The sequence below is a fragment of the Danio aesculapii genome, chromosome 20 (genome assembly GCF_903798145.1).
Source record: "Danio aesculapii chromosome 20, fDanAes4.1, whole genome shotgun sequence".
Classification (NCBI taxonomy): domain Eukaryota; kingdom Metazoa; phylum Chordata; class Actinopteri; order Cypriniformes; family Danionidae; genus Danio; species Danio aesculapii.
In genome coordinates, this window is record NC_079454.1 from 35,425,855 (window position 1) to 35,449,355 (window position 23,501).

General features: G+C 35.5%; 2 protein-coding genes across 3 annotated transcripts; both read left to right on the forward strand.

Moving 5' to 3' along the window:
• The first annotated feature begins 1,161 nt into the window (after positions 1-1,161).
• Positions 1,162-8,769, forward strand: gorab (golgin, rab6-interacting). Its single transcript, XM_056445553.1, has 5 exons — positions 1,162-1,364; positions 2,979-3,303; positions 3,777-3,878; positions 3,990-4,130; positions 7,511-8,769. The coding sequence occupies exons 1-5, from the start codon at positions 1,301-1,303 to the stop codon at positions 7,887-7,889; spliced, it is 1,011 nt and encodes a 336-aa protein (XP_056301528.1). The 5' UTR covers positions 1,162-1,300; the 3' UTR covers positions 7,890-8,769.
• Positions 8,770-13,113: 4,344 nt separating this feature from the next.
• On the forward strand, positions 13,114-22,253 carry prrx1b (paired related homeobox 1b). Of its 2 annotated transcripts, XM_056445306.1 has the most exons (5): positions 13,114-13,923; positions 17,190-17,365; positions 20,180-20,361; positions 21,095-21,156; positions 21,303-21,449. In XM_056445306.1, the coding sequence occupies exons 1-5, from the start codon at positions 13,677-13,679 to the stop codon at positions 21,356-21,358; spliced, it is 723 nt and encodes a 240-aa protein (XP_056301281.1). In that variant the 5' UTR covers positions 13,114-13,676; the 3' UTR covers positions 21,359-21,449. The 2 variants fall into 2 exon arrangements, with proteins under 2 accessions (XP_056301281.1, XP_056301280.1); XM_056445305.1 differs by lacking the exon at positions 21,095-21,156 and having other exon boundaries at positions 13,115-13,923; positions 21,303-22,253.
• The last annotated feature ends 1,248 nt before the right edge of the window (positions 22,254-23,501 follow it).

Genomic DNA, 23,501 nt, shown 5'->3' on the forward strand with positions numbered 1-23,501 from the left:
CACATGCGGTACAGGTGAATTGAATAAGCTAAATTGGCTATATGTGTGTGTAGTGTTTGGCCGACGTGTATGGGTGTTTTTAAGTGCTGGGTTGCGGCTGGAAGGGCCTTCGCTGCATAAAACATATGCTGGATAAGTTGGCAGTTCATTCCGCTGTGGCAGCTCCTGATTAATAATGGGACTAAGCCGAAAAGAAAATTCATTCACTTTCTTGCTGTGAGGCGATTGTGCTACCCTGCGCCACTGTGCCGCCCAGAAAAGAAAATGAATGATCATCATAAATGGGTAATTATGATGTAATGTATTTCATTTAATATTCACATTTTATATATTATTTTATTTTGTATATATTATTCTTTATTTATTTATTTAGCACTGTGACCATATGGGTTAACATGGATTTCCTGTTAATTTTTTTAAATGTAATTTATAATAGTAATAAAAGTAATATTTATAATATTGCATAAATACCATACAGGGATGTCCAAGCTCGGTCCTGGAGGGCTGGTGTCCTGCATAGTTTAGTTCTATCTTACTTCAACACACTTCTCTTGCATGGAAGTTTCTAGTTAGTATACCTGGAAAGAGCTTGATTAGCTGTTTCAGGTGTGTTTAATTGGGGTTAGAACTAAAGTTTGCGGGACACCAGCCCTCCAGAACCGAGTTTGGCCACCCCTGCCATGTAAAGTCGATAATACTGTATATTTCAGGCATTTTGTTGCAGTTGTTATTGTGTTTTTTGTGTTTTTGTTTGTTTGTTTTTAGTGAGTCCACGCTTTAAAATCTCAGTGGATGCAGTAAATTATCTTTTAGCTTACTGTTTATGAATACTGCATACATCCTTTCATTTTATTTTTATAAAGGGAATTTATCTTTTTTTTTTTCTTTTTTTTTTTTTCTTTTAAGAAGGGAATGTTTTTATAAAGTTTATTTCCTTTAACTATTGCCTGCAACTAAAAAAATAAGTACATCATAGCATCAAAATATTTAATCAAATTTTTAAAAATGATAAAATTATAAACAGTTGTATTTTGTTTGAAATGTTAAACTCATACAGCATATACAATATCAGTGCAGATAAAAACAAAACAGACAGGCAACTTCGGAGGACACACGCGAAGGGGGCCTTTTTAGGGTCTTGAACGTGGCAGTCATCATACACAAACATGGCGGCCAGATGAGCACTTAAAGTTGTTTCCGGATTTATAGGTTAAAAAGTGACATTTAAACCAACAAATATTTGTCTTTGCTACAACCCGATTTACATTATAGCTGCGAGCATTTCTATAGTGTATTGAAAATGGCTGCTTGGGCTGGATTTTCTGAGGAAGAACTGCGAAAACTGCAGCACAACGGCGAAGTTGGTGAGTACAAGTTCTGAAACTTCACTCGAAAACTTCTTTCATTCGTGCAGTCTGCATGCATATGTAACCAAATCAATTGGTTTCATATCCACACATTCGGACTTTCTCCTTAATAATATAATTTCAGAAAAGTATTCTTTGCAAATTGTAAATATATTAGAAAATAATATTAGCAGCTAATGACTATTAAAGTACAGCATTGTTAACAGTCAACTAAATAGTGCTAATGTTGTTTTGAAGTCATACTTGCATGCGATTTCTGACTGAATATTCAAAATAAAGTAGTGAAAATTATAGGGACTGTGTCACAAATTGTCACGATGGGATGGTGCGAATATGAAGTTAACTTTACTTCAAAAACTAAATCGACATTCACACTGGTTGTTGTTTTGTACGTTATTAAGGTAAGACAGTGCTAGTAAATATGGTAAAATGTAATGCAATCACAATATTTCCCCAGCTGATTGATTAACGTTATATTAAAAACTCAGAACTGTTTTGCATTACAAGAGTTATAATATGTTACGTTGAAATATGACAAAGATTTAATGCAAATTATTGCACATTGAACATGAAGTCAATGAAGTTCTTGTCTTTAATTTTTTATTTTGTTTGCTTTTTTGGTAAATGTTAGAATCAATGGTTTTTAAAGGGGGGATAACTTCTTTTTTAATCTCTTCATAAATTAGAAAATTCCGTAAACTGCAAGCAAAACAAAACACATTTTGTGGAATAAAATGTTGTAATTCAGGCAAATTGTGTTTGAACATTCCTCTTTAAAAACCTTAAATTCACTTACTCTCCTTCAGCTTATTTCCTGATTTATCAGGGGTCGCCACAGCAGAATGAACCGCTGATTACTCTGGTATGTTTTTTTTATGCAACAAAAGCCCTTTCCAGCCACACTTCAGAATACAGATATGAATAAAATTGTAACGGTTGGTTTATATAAGTGCTGCTGAAGTAGATATTTATTAGGGCTGCAAAATATATTGTTTCAGCATTGATATCACAGTGTGATCATTCGCAATAGTCACGTCACAATGTTGAATCTGGATTATAATTTATCATTCTCAAGTGTTTCTTGTTGCCTGTGACTGTAAAAGGATTTTAAAGGCATAAAGACATGAGAAAGTGTACCGTTTGTAACTTTGAAAAATTAAAAAACATACATTTTATTTAATTGTTTACACAATGAAGACTATGCAATATTATTTTACATTTAATTATTCAATTACTGTATGCTTAATACAGTTAGGCTCATCGGAAAACAATAAAACTGTGTTTGTTTAAATTGTCTTTTTCTTTGAGTTTATCTGTGCTTGTTGATTGTTTATACTTTATGCAGATGCACTCTGTTACAGAATTATCCCAATCAATCTTAAATTATAATTTATTTCCAAATAGTTATTAAAGTTATCTAGTGAAATTGTGTTCATGATCGCGCTCTATAAATATATTGCCAAAAAGCTCAAATTTGACAGGTTCATGAAAACCAAAAACTGTTTTTGCTTGGAGTGCCTCACCTTAAATACATCTCAAAGCATGTACGCCAGTCAGTCCTTTTGGGACACTTATTTGAGTACTGATACCTCTGTTCAAATCATCCTCCAGCAAATCAGGCTGTGTCTGTCACATTGGGTCGTGGCAGGAAACCTGCTCAGACTAACCGGAGCAGACAGCAGCTGCAGCGGGAGAGGGCTCTTCAGCTGGAGGCCAAGCAGAAGGCGATCAGCCAGTCTCTTCCACCCGACCAACAGCTTACCAGACCACAAGAGCCACCGGCTGCCAGTCACCCTGCTTCTCCTGCTGAAACACCAGATGAGCAGTCAGTACCTGTCAAGCATGAGGCTGAACCTGTTAAGCCTGATCCAGCATCCCCTGTCCAGTCTCTACCACCTGCAGACTTTAAGGAGCTCGACAAACAGGAAGTGGAATTGTTAGTAAGTCTATTTCCTTTGCAAACAGTGGCTCAGTTATTCAGATTTGGTTAAATCTATAGCTTACATATTTATTAAAAAGATAGTTTACCCACTTATTTTTAGCTTATTTTACTCATTTGACTTTTTCATTCAGCAGGACATTAATAAAGAAATTTTTGTTGAAATTGTGGCCCTTGGTGATTTTCTAATTGGGAAGTGAACAGCTAAATGGACATTAAAAGACAAATTTAAATTAATACCTCTACCCCTTTTAATATGGGGTACAAATAAATTGTATATAGATGTTTTACACAAACACACACACACACACACATGCTTGGTAAATCCAAAGAACCAATAATAACATTGGATTGGTAATTCAAATTTATATATAGTTTAATAGTCATTGATGTATACAAATGACCATGTAGGTGTTTTTTCTATGTGTTTTAAAGACTTGAGCTAATGTTTGTTTGCTTTGTTGTAACAGGCGGGAGAAAAACCGTCTGCAGCAGCTACAGTGGGAACAGCGGATAATGGAAGAGAAGAATAAAAAAAGAAAAGCTCTCCTTACAAAGACCATTGCTGAGAAGTAAGAGCAAATCTCCTCTTTTAAACTATCAAAACCCATCTGTCTTAAGTGTAATAACATTTTGAATGTGTGCAAATCCTTTTATTTAAAACCTAACTATCCCTTTTGCAGGTCCAAACAGACACAGGCTGAAGCCGTAAAACTAAAAAAGATTCAGAGAGAACTTCAGGTGCTTGATGATTCTGTGTCCAGTGACATTGGGGTTCTCAGAAAACTGATCGAGCAATCCAGCATGGATTATTCCCTGGCATGGTGATTATTATTATTATTATTATTATTATTATTATTATTATTATTATTATTATTATTATTATTATTATAACAGTCCATGAAAACAAAACCGAGATTTCAGCAGCTTCTTGTTGAAAGCAGTGTCACATGTTTAAAGTATGTCACTTTAAAATAGTAGTTGGCCAAACCGAGTACTACTAATTATTATTATTAATAATAATAATAATAAAACTGGATATAGTACATTGAATCTGTTGATTCAGGAGTGAAAATGCTGCCCTCTGTAGCCTCTATATATTAATTCAACCAAATTATGAACAAGACAACTGCATGTACATGTGAGTTATTACTTGTAACTTTTACAGTTTACACTTTCCACACAACATTGCACATTTTTAAATTTGTTTCCAAAAAAATTCTAAATGACAATATAGTCAAGTAAAACTTCAGACTCCAACTCTGTTATCCCGTTTAGGGAAACTAAAATTGCAGCAAGGTGCCATAACACAGGCGAAGTTCCATGTACACATTACCAAAATATTACCACAAAACATACAATACATCATTTTTTTTAGATGCATCTCCCTTCCCGCTGGACTCTTTTATCTTACTGACCACCTAATGGCCGTTGTCCTGCAAATAGGAACTCTAAAACAACGTCCTGATGGCAGTGGCTGAAACACAGAGTACAATTGGAGATCTGGGGTGCATAAGATACCCTGAGCTCTCGTTAAAACATAATTACAGTAAATTACCATTGGCCTAGTTTGGTTATAACCGATGATTTTGCCTGCCACCTTCACAAGACTACTCAACCTGTTTTTATTTGACAAACTCAGATTACCGTACCAAGCTTCAATACAGAAAGATGAAACCGATTGAATAAATTGTTTATAAAACCATGTAATAATAGAGGTACAAACCCGAAACGATCTAAGTTTCCTCTGAAAAAAAAACAGTCTTCTTTGGACTTATAGACCGCCTGTGTGTTAGGTTGGAATGTCAACATATTGTCGATAACAACCCCTACGTATTTTAATGGGTCAACAATTTCAATGTCTAAACCTTTAATAGTTGTTATGCTGGGGGTAGGAGAAGCCTTCCTGTTATCTATCACCATTACCAAATTGTTTTATTCTGTAAACTATTGAAATTGTCCAAATTCAAAATGACTTTTCCAAGGCTCCTGTGTGTATGTTCAGTTTTGTCTTTTCTATAGTGATTAACAGGTTCTTCTCATTGCCTTTAAAGTTAAAGAATGAAAAGAAACACAAGAGCCTGGAAAAAAGTTTTAGAAGAAAATGTTAAATGACTTGAGTTATAATATTCAGGAAATTCATCTCGGACTCAAACAGCACATTTGTCTTAGACTCAGTACACATGTAAAAAAGAGACAACACGTGACATTTACCAACAACAATGAGATTTAAAATACCCTTCAAGTTAGTTTCACCATTTAAAATGCTAATGGACACTAGCGGATGCTAATGGACACTAGCGGATGCCCTTCCAGCTGCAACCTATCACTGGGAAACACCCATACACTCTTGCATTCACACACATACACTACGGTCAATTTATCTTACCCAATTCATGTGTTTGGACTTGTGGGGGAAACCGAAGCACCTGGAGGAACCCCACACAAACACGGGGAGAACATGCAAACTCCACACAGAAATGCCAACTGACCCAGCCGAGGCTTGAACCAGCGACCTGAGGCGAGAGCGCTACCCACTGCGCCACCGTGCTGAAACTTTAAAGAGCCCATATTATAGATGAAATAGGGTCATATTTAGGTTGTAAGGGTCTCCAACAACAGTCTAATATGCATGCAAGGTCAAACAACACTTTGATGGTCTTATAATATGCATTTATTTTTACCTAGTTATCCCAGCGACTCCCATATGAATCGTTCAGCGATTCATTTGTACCCAAACCCGTCCTCAGCGCGAAGCTAATCTGCGCTGATTGGACCAATGACAGGCTGCTGCGATTGGTCGACGACACTGACAGGCTTCAGGGCGAGACAGAGTGAAATGCCCAGCAGATTATCAACAATATAAAAGTAGTCACAGTGCACACACGCTTCATAGTGGATTTTGGCTGCCAGTGGGTGAATGTAAATACAGACGACGGACTAGAAAATACTGACGACTAACTATTTTATCAAGCAAAAAGTCCAAGAACTGGCGAGGATATGTCCTAGCAGTCTACTTGCTCTTTTTACACACACGCACACACAGGGCCGGCGCGTCCAGAATAGAGACGGCGCGGCGGCGACACCTCCCTCCCCCTCCGCGTCCTCAGTTACATCCGCGATTACAACCCTAAGATTTCAACCGCGACACCCCCTAAAGTCCTCACTTTACAAACGGGTCCCTTTGATCACCCTTTGCCTAGAGCTTTACCCTATTCAGAGACACACACACACACACACACACATCAACCTCCTAAGAGGAGACACTCACACAAACGACCGTCCTCAGAGGAGCCACACACACACACATTACACACACACACATAGCTGACTATCCATAAAGAAAGCGGCACGCGTCGCGTTTTCAAAACAAAACACAACTAAATGCATAATTTGCAAGCTAGAGTAAACGAGGCAACAATTTTAATCGCACGTACTTACACTGGTGAAATGGGGGAAGAAACTGATTCATGATCCACTGATCCTTGTTCTGACAGTCTTTACCGATCCTTCCTTTAACAAACTGATGAAGTCTTCTTTGTAAGCAGGTAGTTTCCAGAGGCTCTCGATCTGCTCAAGGCTAGGCTATATGCTAAGGTTTCATCTTTGGGTGAACTGTCAATAATCTCCATCTGCACAGCGTGACTTCATTCTACCGGTGTCTGTGTGTGTCTCTCTGTGTGTGTGTGTGAGACTTTTTTTCTGTTAGTGGGCGGGGCCGCAGGTTTCAAATCTCCCGGGCTTGCGCGTGCAACTACTTGTGTTTCGTAGCTGCGTCATCGCGAAACACCTAATAACTCGTTATCAAGACGACTCGTTTGAAGCACTATGAGTCGACTCTTTTATAGATGAATCAATAGTTTTAAACACTGTACACTTACAGATTTAAGCCTTAGCTGGATATTTCACTTCACTTAGAGCTGTGTGACACACTACATGGAAGGGCATTTTCAAAAAGCCATAATATGGGCTCTTTAAATGCAATATTGTATAAATAAAAAAATAATAATGGAATACTAATGTATTTAACTTATTCCTAATCATTTATAGGAATCCTTTATTTTAAAAATTACCTACTCTATTTATCAGATAAGCTTTACTGCTAGCTTTTATAACAGAATTCAGTGTTCCTTCACCTCAAGCTTGTATAGATCTTTATACGTCTAACTCTACTATCTCTGCCGATCCCTCTCACTGTTAACAGGAAGCGCTTTGAGAAAGCAGAGGCTGAGTATGTTGCCGCTAAAATGGACTTGCACAGGAAGACCGAGGTGAAAGAGCAGCTGACAGAGCACCTGTGTGCAATCATCCAACAGAACGAGCTGCGCAAGGCCCGCAAACTGGAAGAGCTGATGCTGCAGCTGGAGCTAAATGCTGAGGAAGTGCCCAGTCCAGATCAAACACAACTACAGGACAAACAGAAAGAGCCTGTTACTGAGAACGGTCCTGCAGCAGAACTGGAGGGATGTACAGAGGCGGATGGCTTGAGTATGAACAAAGACAGTTCCATAGCAGAAACAAAGATCAGCCAAGACAATCAGGAGAGTGAAGCAGCAGATGTTTCAGCAGATGGGCTTTGCTAGTTTCCAAGCATCATCAATTTAATAGAGACTTTATTATGGTTTACATAACATTTGCTACCAGCTTTATAAATATCTCTCGTTATGAGAATGCTGAACAAAAGCAATAGACCTTTCTTTATATGAAATGTTGACATTTTATAATGATACAAAAACCATGTTGGTGTCTGTTCTCAAATGCCATGTAGGTAATTCTATTACTACCAACGCTAAAATGCCTTAGCATAATGGGACTCAGATATTGATTGTGATTGTTTTCATTTAAATTGTTACATGGTCCTGACAATGATGCATCCTTTTATTGTGCTTCATCTGGATGTCATTGTATAATGAAGTAAGAAAACGGACCACAAATCTCTTGAAAACACTACATAAAATACTAAATACTGTTAATTTTATATCGTTCCATAACTGTGACACTATTCAAAATGAAATAGTGGCAGGCGGTCTGGTCGTAGTTTGTAGTCGTGATTTATTTCACATGATGTTGCACAAGTGAATGGTGGGATCTTTTATCTGTATATGGCGGTTGTCTCATAAAAATAACCTTATGCGAATGTTAACAAATCAATAACAGCAGGTTTTTTTAATCTTGAAACGCTGACAGTTTGCTTAGCGGAGATTGTTTTGTACTGTATGTGGGGAAATTCTATTGGAGTGTGAAAAGGAAGACCATGGTTTTTCTAAATAGGCAATATATATAGAATTTAAACATTTTGTAAATTACTCCATGTAGAGCCCATTATCAACCATGAAAACCATTTAGATAATGGTCAGGATATTTATTGTTCAAAAAGGTTTGACTTATTTTCATTTTTTTTTTTATTAAAGTGTATTGAATGTCGTTCGTTTCATTTCATGTGTGCACGTTAGAATGGGTATCAAGGCATATATACATATTTTATTTGTTGAATAAAATATTTTAATATCAAGTTTTTATTGCACTCAAGACTATATATTTTCTAAAACACACCCGTTTACATTTTTGCATGACTTTTAAACATCTAAAGGACAATGCTTTAATTTGTTGTAAAAATTATGTAGTTATTTTATATATATATATATATATATATATATATATATATATATATATAAAAGGGTCTAAGCAATTTTCAGGAAAACATCTTTGAAGTGTTATTAAAGACTATAAAACTTTTAAAGCGATCAGTAATATATTGACAGCTATTGAGAAATACAAAAGATTGTTTTGCTATATCAATTAAAAAGATCCATAATGCGTTAATATGTTTACAAGAACTACATTAAATATTATAATTCCATGTAATAAGATGAAATCACCAAAACATGAAATGCAGTATCCTATTACGTTCTTTACTATTCTGGTTTGGCTGTACAAAACAAGGACTGACAAATCCTGGAAGTAAATATAGGAAAGGAGAGGCCAGGTTTGCGAGAGCGCATTTCTGATTTATGTGCCCTCGGTCCGCCGGGACAGGTTGAAAAGACTCCGTAACCCGAGAAACTCGAGGGAAATATAGCGAAAAAAAGTACACAAGATCAACTTTTACTGAAAAAAAATCTGCCTTCTACCAAAAGTTTTGATCATGAAGATCCACTTGCAACAAAAGCAAAATACAAAACCACTATTAATAACCGAAACAAGCTATTATTTGGGCTATTTTTAATTATTTATGATTTAGCTAAAATCATATTCCGTATTGCAACCATAAACTCATCAAACATAATACACGTTTTAAAAACATTTTGGCTACATGTATAATCGATGAAAATCATTATATGCAGACATGTTTAGCCTACAGGTTTTTATTGAATGCAGATTAAGGAACGAATTAGTTTAATAAATAGGCTAAATCAAAACAATTTCGAGATAATATTATCAGATTACACTTATTTAACCGGATTTAAAACTTTTTGTTGTCCTGTTTATAAACAATTAATTTATAGCTAAATTTTATCTGTGTGCTAGTAGCCAACTAAATTCAGCATTCTGACGTGTTAAACATCAAGTGTGGTAGTGCTGTCCATTGACCCCTGGTGCTGATTAGACGACCGCGAGCTCAGTCCGCTTTTATTTCCCAAATTACCATTAACTTGTTTTCTTCTGTGCTCGCTCTTTATATCCCGTGCGGAAAACACTTGGAGGCATGCACGCGCGTTTTTAACATAGTGACAGGGGAATTAAATGAACTTGCTATCCGAAAAAGTCCTACATTTGCCTATATAGATGTATAATTCTGCAATAATTCTGTAGTGGGATAAATTGTATGCGCATTTTAAAAATATTATTTTTCTCATTGTTTAAAAAATTAGGGCGGTTCTGGATAGGCTATGCCATATCAAAATGTTTGTGAATGATAGCTAATTTTAAGACTAATCTGCTTGCTATAGGCTACCAAACCAAAATCACATTTACAATGGATTATCCAAGTGTGTGTCCATTAAAATTGGTTTATTTAGGTTTAAAGATTTAGACAAATTGCAGTGTTTTTCGTGCAAGAAGATCTTGTTTTAACTGCTGTAAATTGCCCCCTTATAAACAACTGGAATACGCACGGTTTTTGATTTATAAAATGTTATTGGTTTTCCATACGGTTCTGTGGATATAAACGTAGCAATTTATATTTTCCGAGGCGTAAAATGCGGGCCTACGTTGTCCTTGTTTGGGGTTTTATTTAGATTAGGCTACTAATTAATTCCTTTTGTAATGCATGCGTTAAGCTGCATTCTTGAGTCTGTGTTTATTACAATGCCATAATGTCAATCCACAGACTTATGTCATGAGTTATGTTTTCAATTAGCCTACATACATAGACTTGCGTTAAAAAAGTTTTATGGGAACAATCTTAACAGGCAAAGAAATGCATTTGGAAAATATAATTATTTAATGTTTTGTCAGTTTTTTTTTTAATTTAGTTAGAGCTAAAGCTTCTCATTTCATTGTTCGGTCTATGGATTCCTGCTGTCAACTTCACGATTGTGATTTACAGTCATGAAGAAATCATGCAGTTGAACAAAATATTAAAATGTAAATTATAAAAATATATGAAACGAACTGCATTGGACAACTATAGACCTACTTGATATTAAATAAATATAATTGTAATTATCTGTATAAATTTTGATTTCAGCCTTAGTCCAAACGCATCAGGAATCTGAAAAAAAATATATAGCATGTTGTTTTTAACAGGTCAGAAACAGATGTACCATGATGCTCTTAAATTGTTCAAACGATGACGGACATGTGTCACAAGGTCTGACATATAAATAAAAAAAGTTTTGCTGGTTGTGGTTGAAAGGGGACGGATTTTGTGCGATATAATACGTTTTCTGTCTTCTATCGCACAAGCCCTCACCCCGACAGCAGGCCTTTTTGAGAGAAGTCGCTTGTAGAGGAGCTGGCAACTGAGGGAATTTAGAGGGAAAACTAATGATGAAAAAGGTCTACTCCATCCCAACAGCGGCTTAATTAAATACATGGAAAGAACGAATGCAGCACATCTGGTTTCAATCCGTTTTCCTTTGATGGCATCAAGTGTTCTTTTCCCAGATCTGGGGCTGGAAGCTACGGGATGTCTGTGCATGGCAGTGAGGAGCCTCTTGCCATTGAAACACACGGACATCTACCTTATGAAAGCCACTACTTATAACTCAGCAAGTGGACGGATACTCCCGTCTCAACTATATGCGTTGAAGCCGGGACTTTATCCGGTTGTTGTTTTCAACTATAATTTAGGTTACTAAATTTTGCAAAAAAAAAATTCTAATTGTTTAAAGTTTGAGCAAAAAAATTCCACAAACTCAACTAAACTTTGAACGTCGGTTATACGGGCATTATTGGTTATCAGATTGTAGTGGGAATGTTCGACCTTGAATTTTTTTCCTCCTAAGCAATGAAACTAAAATATAATGGACCGACATTTATTCCCTGTTGGCTACTTACATTATAAATAAGTGACATTTTTTACCAATTGGTCAGATGTTCATAGGCCTCTATAGAACACCATCCAGCGCTTTTCCGTAGATCTTTTTAATGTAAACGTTCACAAAAATAGCGACGCAGAGGTTATTAAAAACGCTCCCCTAGATCTTGCTTCCGATTCATTGCCATAAATCTTATTATGGCACCTAAAGATCTCCTTAAACTTTGTGAAAAGTTAAAAATGGCGTGTTAAGGTGTAGCTATTCAACAGATCTAGACTGTAATTTTTATTTTATATTTCTGTAAAAGTTACTTTCTTAAAATTATAGGGTGACATCAGGTAATGGGAAACTTTTAGCAATTTTGATTTCAGCTCTGTATTTCAATGTCTATCTAACTAATAATAATATATTAGACTTTTCTGAAATCCCAAAGATGTTTTCTAAGCGCATACGAAAACAATGTAGATATTATACCGAGAAGAAAAAAAATCTGCCACAATTTGATAATCTGGGACAGGTCACTTCGTAATCTGAGACACTTATTTGGGCTGAAAACTATATATTTGCCAAATTAATGCATGCCAAACACCATTTCACCAATTTTTAAAAAGTGTGTGTATTTGTGTGTGAGTATGTGTGTGTGTGTGTGCGTGTGTGTGTGTGTGTGTTTGTGTGTGTGCGTGTGTGTAAGTATATTTGTGTGTATGTACGAGAGAGAGAGAGAGAGAGAGAGAGAGAGAGAGAGAGAGAGAGAGAGAGAGAGAGAGAGAGAGAGAGAGAGAGAGAGAGAGAGAGAGAGTGAGAGTGCTAAAGTTACATTTTAAAAAATTATTGCCTCCGATTCATTGCCATAAATCTAATTCACCTGACGATCTCTTAACGTTTGTGAGAAGTTAATGATGGCGTGAAAATGTGTAACTATTCGATTGATCTATAATTTTTATATTATTCTTTTTTACAAAAGTTACGTCCAAAAATGTACGTCCTTCATTGGCATCATTGGTGAAGAGTAACTTACATAGCACCATTTTATTCCATAAAAGGTTCATACTGTGAAATTGTTCTTCGCACATTGAAAAAGTCATGCTCTTTCGGAAACCCAAAAGGTGCTTATATGGCACCACTATGAAAACCAGTTTTTTGATTAAGGTTTAGGTGTATTCCAGTTTTGTTGTGCCAAATGATATTAAGTGACAGATATCAGGAATTCTGAGATCAGGGAGGGTTAACCTTCGAAGAAGGAAGCTGTGATGGAGGAGGAGGGAGACTGTTAAACGTCAAAGACAGCACAAAGTCTTTTGCCACGTAATTACGAGAGCCTTTCAGCTCCATCTTCTCTCCCAGGGGTCTCAATTTTTCATTTACAATCCACTCCACTGCATGCCAGTGAGTGCGCCGTTTGAAGTGCCAGAGTGTGTGTGTGTGTGTGTGCGTGTGTGTGAGCAGTGCACGGCGTGGAGCAGAGCAGAGAGCCAACAGCTCCGGGAAGGCGGTGGAGTGGAGTGGAGTGCCCTGCCTCCTCTCGACGCTTTACACACATGCATCTGAAAGGCATCAGCATTTCTGGATCGGCGCTCAGACAACAACTCCGTGGAGCTCGAGGAGTTTTTTTCTTGCTGAATACATTGACAAAAGAGATTACGTGGCTCTGAGTAAACGGAATCATCAGACTTCGTGGTCATCACAGTCAAATTAAGTTCTACAAAGTTTTAAACTAGGTTATCTCAACCTGGATCTGGAGGAGCTGCTTTCCTATAGGTAGCGACCAAGAGACGAAGACACCGTTTTGGAGGCAATGACTATCTTGAGTTTGCCTTAAGATATATGCAAGGAGGAACCGTTTGGTTAGCATAATACACTTGCCATTTTTTTTATCGTATTTGCGTCATGACTTCTAGCTATGCACATGTAATGGACAGACAAGCAACCATATCCAGCAGACTGGAGAGTCCCATTACAGCCAACCTGGAAAACCTGCAAGCCAAAAAGAACTTCTCGGTGAGCCACCTGTTGGATCTAGAGGAGGCAAGAGAAATGGTCGGTTCTCAGGCGGATGAAAGTGTTGGCGAAACGGGCAGGACTATGCTGGAATCTCCGGGTTTAACGAGTGGCAGTGATACAACACAACAGGAGAGTAAGTGTCTGTTCATAAGAAAACCAACAAGTGTTGTTGTATAACCTATAAATATATGAAATGATAACATTCAACTGAGAAAAACACAACCTACAAAAATCTAGGGTCGATTTTTTATATTTAATTCTGCAATTGTAAATAGAGACGCACACTGTTAGCAATTTCCATGAGATAATACCCATAATTGAATGGTTACTTTCAAAGTCACACGTGAAGCGAGTCTCTTTCCAAAAATAACAGTAGACTACTAATACACATAAACAAGAAAAGTAAACCAAAGAAAACAGAGAGAGAAAAAAGAATTCGGCACGAGAAAGGTTTATGGGTCGTGAACGCATTTTGTACATAATTTATGATTGTTGACATTCCAGCCTGTAATGCATTAATGAAAATATGGCCCGTAAATCGTGAATATTGTATTTGGTTTCATGAGTAGACTTGCCTCCTGACACCTGACAGTGTTTATTTATTATTACGTATTTGGATTAAAATGTTTTGAAAATTAATGAAGCTGTCATAAAAACGAGCGACATAAAGGGCGCAGAAAAAAATACAAAATCCAAAAAATACACTATCAGGACCTTTTCAGTTCGTTCAAACACTATAATTTGTCATCATTATCCTGCATCCGGAGAACATGCATATGCGATTATGGTATCGAATATCAAACTTCCATTACTTATGTCTCTTAATACAAATCGTATTTTACACGTTTAGCCGGTCAAAATAGAAATAGCCTATTTTTATTTTGGCCTGTTGCGGTCTTGCAGAATAATAGTTACATGGTAACTGTTTAATTTAGGCTACCTCTTGTCAGAAAATTAAGCTACATCACATCTTACTTCTAATTTTTTACACTGGGATTTTATTTTAACTGTAACAATTATAGCTCAGTCTTTGCTTGTAAATTGCGTTTTTATTTATAATGAAGTTACAAAGTTATATTCAGCAGTTTTTTGCTATAAATCACACATGAAAGTAAAATATAATAGGGAAAATAAAATTGAAATTGTCGTCACTATTCTGTTGTTATGCACGAGTCTGCATGTTTTTTCTTTACCCGTTTTATTCCCATGCGCGCATTAGGACAAAATACACGGGTTTTCCTTTAGCAAATCAACATAACACAATATCATTTCACATACCTATAAACTCGGAAAAGGGTTTGATTTTAGATTATTTATTTTAATATTTTGCCGAATGAAGTCTCAAATCTGATAAAATTCTCGTAGGAATAAAAATAAATGTTGTCAGCTTGCCGATTGTTGTTATTATTATTATTATTTTTTATTATCAATTACAAATTCCGAAAAAATGAATGAACTCATTAAAACTTAATAAAATGTACGAGGCTTTACAACACAAAGTAATATAGTCTTGTTTTAGATATTAATACAAACACTCGTTCATTATTTGCCAGCTTTTTTTTTTTTTTTTTTTTTTTTTTTAAATCTTGGAGTAATTTAGTAGTGGCATTTTTAAGTTCCCCTTAACAAGCCAATTCTCCATTAAACAGCTTGAGTTTTCATTTAAATTTAGCAAACAGGAAGTTTAAATAGTAATTAAACTGACCTTAACTGGTGATTCTAAAATTCTAATAAAATGCTGGCATTTAACAATCTTTCCAACTGGCCTAGAGGGACCATACCCCCTGCTACGCCTAGGTCAAATGTCAATTTTCTTCCTGTGATCCTTTAAAGAAAATTATGACGGTGGAACTACTGTTGTCATGAAAAGCAAAAAACACTGCAGTTTGTCTGTGCTGTCAGCTGAATGATTATGGAGTCTCCTGAGAGCCTAAGTTACTTCTGTTCTGTTGGCTGTAAAGTTGGGATACTTAGGGGAATAAATGCTTTAAGCATTGTTTCATAACATGGCTGTTCCGAAATACATTTTTCCATTTTTTATTATTTATTTATCACCTGGTTGTAAAAAGTGAAACAATGGGCATTTTGCTATTAATCAGATTGAGAAAAAATAACACTAAATGCATTTCTCATCAGAATAAACAGCAAAAGTTAGTCCAAGGCATTTGAAAAATGTGGAGAAAATATTAAAGAGCCTTTATTAACATGGCTATTCCTTAAAACTGTTGGCATTTTAGAGGAATAGTCATGTCAATAAAGGCTTTTTAATACTTTTTCCACATTTTTCAAATGCCTTGGACTGACTGTTGCTGACTGATGAATCCCTTACCCAAAGAGCACAGACACATTATTTAAGCTACCCATGAGCACTTTTTGTTTGATTTTGTATTTGCATTTTTCATCAGTTTCTCTATTTATAATTCTCTTCTTTACTGCAAACTGAAGATTAAACAAAAAAATATATATACAATGATTTTCTTTGTAGTAGAAGCAGCAATTTATCAAAACAATTTTACAATATGCAAAAAAGCCCAAAAATATTAATAAATGACTGGACAGTTAAAATGAAAAAATGTTCATGGTTTTTGGTCTTGTGAGAAATATATAAACAAAGCATTTTCATTACATTTGTACAGTAATTTCAAATAACTGGGATCACTAAAAGTGTAAATTTGTTTTAAAAGTGTTAAATTAAAATTTTCAAGCAACCAAAGCAACAAAAAAATTTAACAATCAAATTAAAATTGTACTTTAATAAGTTATGTCGATTAAAAAAAAAAAAAAAAAAAAAAAAAATATATATATATATATATATATATATATATATATATATATATATATATATATATATATATATATATATATATATATATATATATATATATATGACGATTGTAAATAATATTTTACAAGATATTTTTCAAGACCCTTCTATACAGCTTAAAGTGACATTTAAAGGCTTAACTAGGTTAATTAGGTTAACTAGGCAGGTTAGGGTAATTAGGCAAGTTATTGTATAGCGATGGTTTGTTCTGTAGACTATCAAAAAAATTGCTTAAAGGGTCTAATAATTTTGACCTTAAAATGGTTAATAAAAAATGTAAAACTGCTTTTATTCTAGCCGAAATAAAACAGATATGACTTTCTCCTGAAGAAAAAAAATACTATCAGACATACTGTAAAAATTTTCTTGCTCTGTTAAACACCATTTAGGAAATATTAAAAAAAATAATAAAATCAAAGGGGGGCTACTAATTCTGACTTCAACTGTATGTATGTATATTTACTTGTTAAAGATTTAAAATCAACAGCATTTAGAAGATACTTGGGAAATTAAATTTGAATGATCTAAAAGCTCCTGCTCCATAGGTAACTAACTGTACATGTGTGTGTTAACAGATGAGCAGCTGAACTCAGAAGAAAAGAAAAAGCGGAAACAGCGGAGGAATAGAACCACGTTCAACAGCAGCCAGCTGCAGGCGCTGGAGCGAGTGTTTGAGCGGACACACTACCCAGATGCCTTTGTTAGAGAGGACTTGGCACGTAGGGTCAATCTCACTGAGGCTAGAGTTCAGGTAAACTTCACACCTCACAATCATCAATGCTGTCAACTAGGTTTTCAGTTCACTAGTTGTTTTGAGAACACAAATTTTGCAAATGTAAAAAAAAATGTAAGTGTAATTCCTCAAAAATATCAAATGGGTAAAATAAAAGCTCTGAAAATAAAGATTAAACCACTTGCCTACTTCGAGGTTTCAGCAGGGATTGCAGTTACAGATGAACGTGATGTTAACACTGGAGCTTTGTGTTGTCATCAGCCCTATCGTCAGAGTTTAGCTCGATTGTTTAAAAAGCCTCAGTCGATCACTCGGCCTCTCAGCACACATGCTGTAGGCCGCAGCCAGTCTCCGCATTCTCCTGTAATGAGACTGTTTTTGTAGAAAGATGGGGATTATTCCCGTTTATAGATCAAGAGAAGGAAGGGGAGAACGAAAGGAAAGAAATAGAACAAACACATCTGCAATTAATGTGTCCCAGAAAGGGAGCAATACAGAAATGCTTTGATAAAAGAGACTTTGAGCTCATTCCTCAGGCGCTGCGTAACCGGACACTGTGCCTCCACCAGGCCTGCATGGTGCTGCAGCCAAGGCTTCGAGATCTGGGCTCCCCGCTCTGTCTTCAACCATGTTTCACAAGCGCATTTGCGCAGTTTTAAAGCCTCTGATGTGTCTTCTGCACACAAAAAAGTGGACATGTGTGCACCAGCAGATCAGACAGAATTTTAAAAAGCGCTGCAAAATATTGCTGAAATTGAAAGAAATGGCTTCAAAGTATTTAACTGACTTATAACAGTATTACTGAAACAAAAGAGGACATTTTGCAAAAAAGGCAAATGCATTTCTAATACGTTTCTGTTTAAAATCCTTCATGTACTGCAAATTGATTATGAAACATGCAAAAAAGTGATTGTGATAGTAAACCAAAAAATTCCATCTAACATTGTAAGTACTAATTCTCTCTATTATTACCTGCATATTATAATAGAAATGTGTTGTGTATTTGTACTTATGAAGTGCTTCTCCTACCTTATGCCTAAACCCAACTACTAACTTAGTAACGACTAATTAGTAGTTTATTGAGCTAATTAATGGTTTAACCTAATGATTTGTTGATAGCGAGAATTGTACCTCAATATAAAGTGTGACATAATTCTGACTAAGTAAAGAAGCGTCCTAAAAAGGTAAAACTGAAAACATTGAAGTATAATTCTCTCTATTAACTACTAGCGTATTACCTGCATATTATAATAGAAATGTGTTGTGTATTTATACTTATAAAGTGCGACCCCTACCTAATGCCTAAACCTAACTACTACGTTAGTAACTACTAATTAGGAGTTTATTGAGCTAATTATTTAAGTTAATGGTTTGTTAATAATGAGAATTGTACTTCAAAATAAACTGTGACTCAATTCCTAGCGAGTTTTAAAAAGTCTCCTTAAAAGATAAAACTGAAAATATTGAAGTATAATTCTCTCTATTAACTAGTAGCTTATTACCTGCATATTATTATAGAAATTTGTTGTGTATTTGTACTTATAAAGTGCTTCTCCTACCTAATACCTAAACCCAACTACTACCTTAGTACTTATTAATTAGGAGTTTATTGAGCTAATTAATGGTTTAAGTTAATGATTTGTTAATATTGAGAATTGTACCTCAAAATAAAGTGATTCAATTCCGATAGAGTATAAAAAAGTGTCCTTAAAAGGTAAAACTGAAAATATTAAAGAATAATTCTCTCTATTGACTAGTAGCGTATTGCCTGCATATTATAAAAGAAATTTGTTGTGTATTTGTACAAATAAAGTGCTTCTCCTAATGGCTAAACCCAACTACTACCTTAGTAATGACTAATTAGGAGTTTATTGAGCTAATTCAATTCAATTCATCTTTAGTTCTATAGCGTTTTTACAATGTAGATTGTGTTTATGTGAAACAGCTTCACATAGATGATTAAAGTAAACTGAAACAGTGTCTGCTTAGTTTTTAGTGTTGAAGTTCAGTTTAGTTCAGTTCAGTGTGGTTTAATGTTCACTGCTGCTAATTAATGGTTTAAGTTAAAGGTTTGTTAATAATGAGACTTATACCTCAAAATAATGTGTGACTCAATTCCAAAGAACTATAAAAAGTGTCCTAAAAAAGTAGAACTGAAAACATTTAAGTACTAATTCTCTCTATTAACAAGTAGCTTATTACCCGCATCAGGGGCGTAGCAACCAGTGGGACAGGCGGAATACATCCCCCTCACTTTTAGAGAGAGATCATTTAGAAACAGATGATTAATAATAAAATGAACAGAAAATTTGGGATTTCAATCAGCTGACCCTCCCCCCACCCCCCACAAACCACACACACACTTTTAAAATGTCTGCTATGCCCCTGACCATATTATTATAGAAATTTGTTGTGTATTTGTACTTATAAAGTGCTTCTCCTAATTCTTCTGAGCTAATTTATGGTTTAAGTTAAAGATCTGAGAATTGTTCCTCAAAATAAAGTGACTCAATTCCTTCCGAGTTTAAAAAAGTGTCTTTAAAAGGTGAAATTGAGAACATGCTTCTTGATTTATTTGCTAAAAAATTTCACATGCCATTTTTTTCTTAATCAGATCAGTATGGAATCAATCATATCTAGTCAGTAACAATCCCAAGTAGAAAAGTCATCGCAGAAAGATGAAACTTCATTGCTTTGATCTGTCATATATTTTATACCAGTTATGCTTTGAGTCTAAGAATCTGCTTTGCTCTGCAATTTATCTTTCATCGCTGTGCGCTAAATATCCCGAGTAACCACTGTACTGTGTCATTTCGGCTTATGTTCTTATAGGTGTGGTTCCAAAATAGACGGGCAAAGTTTCGGCGTAATGAGCGGGCGATGCTGGCCAGTAAGAACGCTTCACTTCTTAAATCCTACTCAGGAGACGTAACAGCAGTGGAGCAGCCTATCGTCCCCCGTCCCGCACCACGTCCAAATGACTACCTATCCTGGGGAAGCGCAGCCCCATACAGGTAACTCTCTGAATCATTCTCATCTGAGCACTCTGGTTTCATTTCATTTCCTATCTGTATGTGTCTACTGCTCTCCTGCTGTGACTTCATCTTCGCCTGCTCATATTTTCTTCTTCAAAACGTTTTGAATTAGATTTTTTTTCCTGTTGCACAATTTCAATCTTAAGCTTGTTTTCTTTTGGTGGAGTCGTTGGGCCGTGCCGGCAAACAAACATTGACGGCGATGCCCTGCTTTTCCCATAGTTCAATAGTAGAAAGTAAGACAAGGAGCAGCTAGTGAGCTGTTTTTTTTTGCCACTCTTTGTGGAAGTGACGGTGGGCCGATCCCCTGATGATGAAGTGATAATCTGAAAACAAACCATATTAAATCCGCATGTGACCCTCATGACCTTTGGGCCATACGATACAAATTGACTTTCAGAGGAAGAAAAAGTCCACTGGGCAGGATTTTTTGTGACTCTAGTTACACCATGGTTTTGATTTACGGTAATCATCATGCTTAAATGCGTATAGAGTAACTATACTGCCACTCCGGCCAAATACCTTTTTCCCAGCAGCTGAAATACGCAACTCGACCGGGAACACTTTCTGGCGTGGATATGCATTGACCATTGACCATGCCAGTAAAACGGGCTTGCACAATTTCAACGCACACAATTTGCTGCGCAGATATAATGCATACATATTAATGCACTCTTTATGAAGATTTATTAACTATTTATATATTCTTAAGCTGGTACCCAAGGCCGGAGGGAGGGCCAATGCGAGTGCCACAGAAAATGCTGCCCACAGAAAGCAAGTACTTTTTACTTTCACATACACATTTGGGTTCACATAAAGATGATAGTAATTTAAAAATGGGGCTTGTTTCTCATACATTTTTGCTTGTTTTTGTAACGGATGTAACAGTAAAACTGACCTTTTTTATATCTTATTTTCAGCACCATGGCAACCTACTCACCCACTTGTGCCAACACCACTTCCACCCAGGGAATGAATATGGCCAATAGCATTGCTAATCTGAGACTGAAGGCCAAAGAATACAACCTCAATCAGGTGCCTACTGTCAACTAAGCCTGAAAAGAGGGATGGAATGAGGGGACGTAGAAAAGTAAGACACACTGAGAAGAGAAGAACTCAGAAGAGCTGGATTGGTTTACCGGTAACAGTGATTTTTTTTGGCCTTCTGCAGTGTCAGAGCAGAGTGGATGTGACTTTTGGCCCCCTCCTTAAACAATGGAATTGTGTTGTTGTCCCTCTCAATTGGCTTTTTTCTTCATCACAGATGAAGGTACGTTTTTGAGAAACTCAATCTCATTTTGTACTGATATGAAGATTGTAAAGACAGCACATGTTCTGCTTTTTGGAGATCAAGTCAACGAGCAGGGCTCCGCTAAATCACTAAGAAGTGGCAGACGAAGCGCCTGGATGCTGTATGCTGTTCTTTCCATGTTCTATTTGGCTTTATTTTGGGTCATCCGGATGGAAAGTAAAGAAACTTTCAAGGCACACAATGGAGGACTGTTGTGCGCCATTCACCACTGAATGGTTTAAATTACACCAGAATTTTAATGCGGAGATTTGGCAACAAAGTGGCTCAAAATGTCTCCATGTCTGCCTTTGCTAAAATAAAGACACAGTTGTGGACTTTAATCAGTAGATGAGATGCTTAAAATTGTCAGTGCTAACGGAAGCATTGGGGCCAGATTACTTATTTTAAGGACTGAATATTACACCACTCTTTAAGGTTAATACGGTTCCCCATGGTGACATGTATCTGCTCACAGTACACAATTATGTTTCAGTTTTACCACAGGTGACTTTTTTCATATATTTTATTTTCTTCTTATATTTGGAAACTATATAGTAATAAAACATTTTCAAGAAATAAATCTTATGTTATTGTGATAAATCCTGCAGCTAAATATATTGTGCCTTTTTAGCTAAATGCTCACATTTGAGAAACTGTTGCAGGCAACAGTAATTCTACAATCATGACCTTAATATAATATATCCACATGTAACACTTGCTGATTTATGTTAAACACAAGTGCTACAAAATACAGTTGCAATCAGAATTATTAAGCCCCCTTTGAAAATTGATTTATTTTTAAAATATTTCCCAAATGATGTTTAACACAGCAAAGAAAATTTTCACAGTATGTCTGATAGTATTTTTTATTTGTTTTATTTCGGCTAGAATAAAAGCAGTTTTTAATTTTATAAAAAACATTTTCAAAAGTCAAAATTGTTAGCCCCTTTAAGCTATATATTTTTTCGATAGTCTACAGAACAAACCATTGTTATACAATCACTTGCCTAATTACCCTAACCTGCCTGGTTAACCTAATTAACCTAGTTAAGCCTTTAAAAGTCACTTTAAGCTGTATAGAAGTGTCTTGAAAAATATCTAGTCAAGTATTATTTACTGTCATCATGGCAAAGATAAAATAAATCAGTTATTAGAAACGAGTTATTTAAACTATTATGTTTAGAAATGTCTAGAAATCTCTCCGTTCAACAGAAATTGGGGAAAAAATTAACAGGGGGGTAATAATTCAGGGGGTTTAATAATTCTGATTGCAACTGTAAATAGTGCTAATTAATATGGTTCCATACTATAAATTTGATAGTTATAAACGTTTTTTTTATATAATTATTTGTTCTAAAGAATGAAATTGGAATTTAGATATATTTTATATTGAAATAAAATGTCTGACCTGTTTTTACAGGTAAATTCTTTTAATAGAAAACACTATCAAAAATGATTTTACAGCATGTGATGTGCAATTTCGCAGAGCTGTTTTTCTAGCTAATCCTGGTTGTGCTTCCCACTTTAAACGAAATTCAAATCAAACTGAATTTAAACACATTTTATTGTGAAGCAGCGAGTAAAGATTTTTAAAAATCCACAAATATTTACATTTATTATTTAAATGTTTTAATACAATTTTACTATATATTATAATCAAGTAAAAATGAATACTGAACACCTTAATTAGCATGTTATGATTAGATAATAGATATAATATTCTCTTATTTTCCTGAGAGAAAAATGTGATGAAATGAAGTTTTTGAGAATGAATTTCCACTGTTTGTAACCGAATCCATTAAACTTAATATTTGTTTAAATGAGTGTA

What these genes read in the sequence shown, in the direction of transcription:
- gorab (XM_056445553.1), top strand. Translation starts at nt 1,301, where the DNA reads ATGGCTGCTTGGGCTGGATTTTCTGAGGAAGAACTGCGAAAACTGCAG. An exon ending in GCAGCACAACGGCGAAGTTG is followed by an intron (nt 1,365 to 2,978) that starts GTGAGTACAAGT and finishes ATCATCCTCCAG; the next exon opens with CAAATCAGGCTGTGTCTGTC. An exon ending in ATGGATTATTCCCTGGCATG is followed by an intron (nt 4,131 to 7,510) that starts GTGATTATTATT and finishes CACTGTTAACAG; the next exon opens with GAAGCGCTTTGAGAAAGCAG.
- prrx1b (XM_056445305.1), top strand. Translation starts at nt 13,677, where the DNA reads ATGACTTCTAGCTATGCACATGTAATGGACAGACAAGCAACCATATCC. An exon ending in TGATACAACACAACAGGAGA is followed by an intron (nt 13,924 to 17,189) that starts GTAAGTGTCTGT and finishes GTGTGTTAACAG; the next exon opens with ATGAGCAGCTGAACTCAGAA. An exon ending in TCACTGAGGCTAGAGTTCAG is followed by an intron (nt 17,366 to 20,179) that starts GTAAACTTCACA and finishes ATGTTCTTATAG; the next exon opens with GTGTGGTTCCAAAATAGACG.